The following is a 7,256-nucleotide window of genomic DNA, read 5'->3' on the forward strand; positions in this document are numbered from 1 at the left end:
TTTGGGCATTAATTCTGTTGTAAAATTGAGTGATTCTTCTTCTACCAGGCGGCTTTGGCTTGATTATTTTTTTCCTCAGACCGAAAATCTCCTGCACTAGAGGTACATGAACCAGTACCAGCTTCCATGCCAAGAACCAGCCTACACATAAAGTATATAACACACACACAAATGAGATAAAACGCACACAAAATGCAGCTTCCATTTTAAAAACCACCCTACATAACACGCACAAAATGAGAGAGAGAGATGACGGGCTTTTGGTGCTAATGTGGCCATACTCTTTTGTTATTACGAGCAAACACTAGCTATGGATGCTTCGTCCTCGGACGGTAAAGATTCTTGCCTCTTTACCTTATTTCTTTACAAGTTTTCCGGATTTTGGCAAAAAATCGTATCATGATTGACTTTCCTGTGAAAAGATTAAATCTTTCCCTTTTCAAGAATATTTCGTGAGCAATGGGATGGTGAGTTCGTATTCGATCTTTTTGATGATTCAATTTCATCTCGTGGTTTAGTGTTTCTTGCATTGACCATGGTTTAATTTTACTTTTTGATGAAATTTACACCACAGGCACAAGCACTCATGCTCACACAGATACTACACTCATGCACAGACTTCATTGCTGCTACTTTTCCTATTTTATTTCCCTTTTTTACTCTACACAGATAATACACACAAAATGAGAGAGAGATTGCTTCAATATGGGAATTAGGCCAAGCTACATTAAACACACAAGAGCAAAAGGGGGGAGAGTGTTAGGGAGCCCTAATTGAAGGGATTGAATACATTACCTAATTAATAGCAATTCAGATAAAAGAATTCACATTCATTAGCGCAGATAAAAGAGTAACTCCAGATAATTGAAGAATTCATATCAATATATGTCGAGAAAATCAGTCGAACAAATGAATTTATGAGCAATTTATCAATTAATATGCATATAATATACCGAGAGAGAGAGCTGACCAAAGAAGAGTAAGGAGACCGTAAAGAGAATAGCAGCGATGGGGCGAAGGAGAAGATAACTGAAGCAATCCCAATATGAGAGAGAGAATGATTCGTCGGAATAAAACTCCATCTTTGTTGAATTGGATTTGAAGGTTTGTAGGTCGCCAGCTCCAGATAGACGATCACATTGATCGATCAGGTGGGTTCTGTATTTATTAGCGACATAAAAAAAACGTTTGTTAACGAACTTTTTTTCAAAAATATTATAGTATTACTAATATTTTTTATGAAATTAAATTAGATTTGATTTAGTTTAGTTTAACCTAATCAAATACTAGCAGTCTAGCATTGATTCGTGCTTGATTAGGTGTATGGCATAAATAATTTACCATTTGAATTTGTCATTTTTTAACACAGTTCTAAATACTCCCTCCGTCCTATATAAACCGGTCATATTTCCTTTTTCGTCCGCCCCATATATACAGTCCATATACATTTATGGAGCATTGTTCTCATTCTCTTTTACTTTATTATTTATGGGCCATTTTTCCTTTTTTCGTCAGTCTCATACAAAAATTTATGACGAAACATGTTGAGGCTTAACCAGGGCCGGCCTTGAAACCATACCATCGATCAACATACATTGGTAACATTTAAATACACTTACAACATTTGTTTTAAAATTACATAGATGACTATTTATATGCTAGTTTATGCCCTAGTTTTATCCATAAACAAAGTTCTAGTCTTGTTCAATTTCGCTACAACTTGAGTCATTGTGATTCTATCAAAAGGTGAAGTGGCTAAGCATTCCATTGCCAAACTCAAAAGAGATGACAAGCATTCCTCCTTCAACGAGAAATCCTTGTCCTCTCCTTCTAGCAAAGCCGCGTCCACGACTTCATTCATCGCGTTTCTGCGCAACGCGAGGCTCACCCACGACTTCAAGCTCATTTCACCACCGAACATATCATCCGTAGGCCTTTTACTCGTGCACAGCTCCAGCACCATTATGCCAAAGCTGTACACGTCCCCGCTTGTCGACACGATGCCTTCACCTCCATATTCTGCAATGAAAAACAAGAAATATAGGACCGTCCGGATCGAAAAATCATAAAGATCGGTTTATGTTTATTACCTGGAGACATATATCCAACGGTAGCTAAGGTTCTGGTTTGAGCTGTCAGCTCTCCCTCTCCAAACAACTTGGCTATACCAAAATCACCCACACGTGCTGTCATGTCTTCGTCCAGCAGCACATTGCTCGGCTTCAAATCGCAATGAACAATAGGGGACGTGAGCCCAACATGAAGATATTCCAACGCAGATGCCACATCCACGGCCACGCCCACTCGTCCTTGCAAGTCCAAGAAGAAGTCGCTCGAATACAGCCATTTCTCGAGGCTGCCATTAGGCATGTACTCATAGAGCAAAGCTTTGAAGTCTTCACTGCTGCAGCATCCGATGATCTTGATCAGGTTCCTATGGCGAATCGAGCTCAACACTTCCACCTCTGTGTCAAAGCTCTTGGCCACTTTCTCAGATTCCAAATTGAAGACTTTAACTGCAACAGTTAGGCCAGATGAAAGAGTTCCTTTGTACACTGTCCCAAAACCTCCACTTCCTAGTTTGTTGCTCTCACTGAAGCCATCAGTCGCCCGTTGCAGCTCAAGATAAGAGCTCCTCTTCCATGCATGAAGTGATGGATGGTCATCTTCTGTCTTCTCTTTCACCCTTGATCTTCGTCTTCTAATCAGTACAACGACAAAGATCACCACAATGAGGGCAAGTATGAAAGGAGGTATCACATACTTGATGTATCTGGTCCAAGAGTTCACGCTTTTGGACATCTGTCTACAATGAGGGACACGTAGATCCTGCATACGCGTCTCACTGCACAAACCATAGTTCTCTAAGAACGATTCAGCGGTGAAGTTAGCAAAACAACCACCTTTAGGAATCTCTCCTTGGAGTCTGTTGTAAGAAAGATTTAAGTACTTCAGGAAGGTGAGGCCCTCGAGTGATTTAGGTATAGAACCGGAAAAGGTATTAAACGAGAGATCTAATGATTCCAAACCTCTCAATTTACCAATGGATTCAGGAATACGCCCTTGCAGCTTGTTATGTGCCAGAGACAGCACAACTAATGACTCTGCTTTGTCAATGGAGCTGGAGACGTTGCCTGAGAACAAATTCCACGACAAGTCCAAATCCGTTACAGCCTTCAAATTTCCTATCTCAGATGGAAGAGAGCCATTCAAACTGTTTGTGGACAAGTTCAAGGCCACTAGATCATTGAGCTGCCATAAGTTGGACGGAACATTGCCTTCCAACTTATTTGAGTCGAGGTATAATCTTCTCAAAGTTTTCATTTCACCAATACACAAAGGGATCTGCCCATGGAGCATGTTATGGCTCACATACAAGTCCCCCAAACGGCTTAACTGGCAAAGCTGTGGGGGGATATATCCTTCAAGCTTGTTATACTCGAGATATATACGTATAAGCTGGCTCAGATTTCCCAGTGTGCTTGGTATGGATCCTGTAAGCTCATTGCTGTCCAAATACAAGTCACGTAAGTTGGTCACGTTGCCAATTTCAGCAGGAATGGAACCTCTGATTCCACACCCAAACCCTCTAAAAACCTGAAGACTAGCAGAGAGGTTGCCAATTGAAGCAGGAAGCATACCATTTAGTTGATTTAGTGAAAATTCTACATCATGCAAGAATTGGCACTTTGATAAAGAAGACAAAAAAGATGTTCCCGTTAGATTATTCCCCCCAAAAAGAAGGCGTTGCAAGAGTCTTAGATTACCAAAATCGGGTGTTGTGCCAGTGAAAGAGTTGGAGGTCATAACCAGGACAGTGAGACTAGAAGCATTGGTGATAAAGCTTGGAATTGGTCCACTCAGTTTGTTGTAGCCCAGATAAAGCTTTTTTAGATTGGGAAGTGAAAGCCCCATTGTTGAAGGTAGCTGCCCAGTGAAGTGATTCACTGAAAAATCCATCTCCTGCATTGATGATATGTTGAAGATGGAGATTGGGATGGCGCCAGATAACCCATTTTCATTGACATAGATATGCACCAAATTAAGGCTACCTAGCTCAGCTGGTAGCTCACCTGAAAATATTTGTGACATCCAAAATCAGAATTTAAGAAGACATCAAAACACATTTTATGTTAGAAATATCATCCCATTCTAATGCAAGCTACCTGTGAAGTTGTTCTTGCCTAGATATAGGTAATTCAGAGCAGTAAGATTTGCAAGACACTTAGGTATATTGTCTGTGAAGTTGTTGTATCGCAATGAAATCACAGATAAACTTCTGCAGTTGCATATTCTGTCTGAAATTCGGCCAATCAGCCGATTGGTGCCGAGAAACAGCTGCTCAAGTTTGGTAGTGCCACCACACAGGGTCAGTGGAAGTCCCCCGGAGAGAGTGTTGTTTGAGAGATCTAGCCCCTCGAGAGAAGACATGTTGAAAATATATGACGGGATCCGCCCTGTTAGAGATGCACCTTGTAGGCTGAGCATCTGCAATCGCGAGAGGTTGTGTATTCCTTGTGGGATCCCCCCTGAGAGAAAGCAAGAAAAAAATGAAAAATTAACTCAAGACCTCACCAACAGAGCATCATCATCATGGAGTACATGCAAGAATTCTTTTTGGAAGATAGTTAGGCCACATACCAATATGGAAGGAGTTTATCCCTAGATACAAGGTTTCGAGGTTGGCTAACAATCCGATTGAGCTTGGTATGCTTCCATTAAAATGGTTAGAGGACAAGGACAAATCACGGAGGGTGCTACAGTTGCGGATATCAGAAGGAATGCTCCCACTAAGCAGGTTTGCAGAGAGATGAAGTCCTCGTAGTCGAGGCACATTGTCACACATGGTGCTTGGGAGCTCGCCAGACAGACTGTTACCCGTGAGATCAATCGCTTCGATTCTAGACAGGTCGAAGATTCCATCCGGGATAGAATCTGTAATCTGGCCATTGTATTTGAGATCTAACCTTTCCAAGGAAGAAAGATTGGCAATCTCTAGTGGGATAACTCCACCCAAAGAATTGTAGGCCAGGTTCAGAAGCACCAGCTTAGTGTTGTTACCTATGGACCGTGGGATGCTGCCAGAGAAGTTATTTCCATTGAGACGAATATACTCTAGCTCCGTCAAGGTTCCCAGCCATGACGGAATCTCCCCACTGAGAAGGTTGTATCCAGCTTCAAAAACTCTCAAACGCCGCAAATTGGACAGCTCTTGGGGTATGAAGCCTGTGAAGTTGTTGTCAGTGAGTGCTAAAAGCTCAAGGGATGTCAAGTTGCCAAGATTCGGAACAATGGGGCCTGCAAAGCCAAAGCCAGAGACATTGAGGGACGTCACTCTCTGATCATCCACGCTGCAAGAGACGCCTATCCAGCTGCAGACAGATGCATCATCAGACCAGTTTTTGTTCAAGATTTGATAAGGGTCTGAGATGATGGCGGCTTTGAAGGCAACAAGGGCATCTTGATCTATAGTTGCGTTTGAAACTAGTGTTTTGGCCAAGCAGATTCTTGACAGCAATACTGCAACAAGAATGAAGAAGCAACAAGGTTTGAGCATCATAGTGGATGTTATTTTGAGACTAGAAGCCATGTCAAAGCTATTTTTGGTACTCAGACCTTAAACATGTACAAGGAGAAAAAAAATACTTTCATGGTATTAAGACTGAAGAGGGAAGTCTTGGTTAATTGACCCTACTTTCCCTGAGGAGAAGCTGGAATAATTATGGCAATTAAAAGCATTCCCAACTAAACGGAAAGAGACGCACAATAATTGATAATGTCAATAACATCCATCGTAGTACTATACAAAACCGAAATAAATTAATTTACATGCAAATAATTTTTTTTATAATTCTTCTCCCTTCTATATAAAAGCGGATATAGGTGGGGCCGGTCGACCCAGCCACCGGCTCCGATGAACTGCCGGAAATTGCCTTCCATCATCTTCAACCCAACGGCAGCTGACCGGGCTTCATGATTTTTTTGTCGGGCTTCATGTTTTGGGCTTTATTTATTCTTTTATTAATTAAAACAGCCCACTAAAGTAGGCCCATTCTGACATGTGTAAATAGTCCAAAGTTAGGATTAGTCAGATCTGAATTTCGGCTTTGACTGTCTCATTTTGACTCGGGCTCAATTTTAAAAAATGCCTCCGTTTTTTCAAAATAACAACTATTTCCATTTTGGATCGTTTCTTAAAAATAGAAACTTTAGAATCTTTCTATTTTAGGATATGGACCTCACAATCCACTAACTCTATTTTCATTATTTTTTCTTTTCTTCTCTCTTACTTTACTCATTTTTCTTTTCCTCTCTCTTACTTTACCAATTCTTCTCACTTACTTTATCAAATGTGCATTAAAACTCGTGTCGTTTCAAATGTTTCTATTTTATGAATACGGAGGGAGTAAAACGAAAGAAACCATTTAACTGCAGACATCCACTTCTGGTCGCGGAATGGAGAGCCCAGTCTATAGCAGCAAGTTCTATGAAGGTTTTTAATAATCGATTCCGTGTACAGTTTCAATAGTTTCTTTTTGTCATTTTGATCATATGTCAATAAGAATCCTATTTTATTTTGACTATAAATGGTATATGTTTCACATTTAACTAAATCATCTAAACACATTTAATAATAACGAAGCGGATTCATATTTCATTAACTTTTTTCGGTTCACGTTTTTTATATCGTGCTGGCTGGACTAAGGAGAGTCATAATCATGGAGGAAAAGTAAAGAGACATCTTCTTGTTAGATTCTCAAGATGAGGTAAGCTCAATTAAGTAGTACTCCGTCAAAACTAATCTCTTGACTCAAACTACTTAAAATTATATTTTGGAATTATTCTGTCTGTGTTAGTTGAGTTTGTGACACCCTGGTGTTTCAAATATGTCTTACTACTATAATATATTCTCATAACTTAAAGTCTTAAATCAATGTCTCCATATTCCTTGAGATGAATTTTCTGGTATTTAGGATCCTACTTGTTGATAGTGTAGCAGAATAATAAGATATAATTAATCTGGATAGAATAAGTCATAAACTGGATTAGTTGGAAGACAAAAAAATATGTTGTCTGAACAACAAACACAATGTATTTTAATTTGACTGCATCATTTATGGATTTATTTAGTAAAATATTTAATTGAGTGAAATGTTGTTTTAGGGAAGGGACAAAAAGCATGAGATTCTGGTAGAATTTGCATATTTTTAAAACTGTTTTTTACAGTATTATATTCCTTCTGCAGAGTTCAACCC

General features: G+C 39.8%; 1 protein-coding gene across 1 annotated transcript; it reads right to left on the reverse strand.

Moving 5' to 3' along the window:
* Nucleotides 1-1,567: 1,567 nt before the first annotated feature.
* LOC121802227 (putative receptor-like protein kinase At3g47110) lies at nucleotides 1,568-5,685 on the reverse strand. Its single transcript, XM_042201846.1, has 4 exons — nucleotides 4,642-5,685; nucleotides 4,167-4,529; nucleotides 2,091-4,073; nucleotides 1,568-2,019 (listed from the first exon to the last, which is right to left on the reverse strand). Exons 1-4 carry the CDS (start codon nucleotides 5,588-5,590, stop codon nucleotides 1,664-1,666), a joined length of 3,651 nt encoding a protein of 1,216 aa, XP_042057780.1. The 5' UTR covers nucleotides 5,591-5,685; the 3' UTR covers nucleotides 1,568-1,663.
* Nucleotides 5,686-7,256: the final 1,571 nt, after the last annotated feature.

This window comes from Salvia splendens, chromosome 5, assembly GCF_004379255.2.
Source record: "Salvia splendens isolate huo1 chromosome 5, SspV2, whole genome shotgun sequence".
Taxonomy (NCBI): domain Eukaryota; kingdom Viridiplantae; phylum Streptophyta; class Magnoliopsida; order Lamiales; family Lamiaceae; genus Salvia; species Salvia splendens.

Coding starts and splice junctions, on each gene's coding strand:
- LOC121802227 (XM_042201846.1), bottom strand. CDS start 5,590: ATGGCTTCTAGTCTCAAAATAACATCCACTATGATGCTCAAACCTTGT. Junction 4,530..4,641: donor GATAAACTCCTTCCATATTG/GTATGTGGCCTA, acceptor GCTTTCTCTCAG/GGGGGATCCCACAAGGAATA. Junction 4,074..4,166: donor AGGCAAGAACAACTTCACAG/GTAGCTTGCATT, acceptor AAATATTTTCAG/GTGAGCTACCAGCTGAGCTA.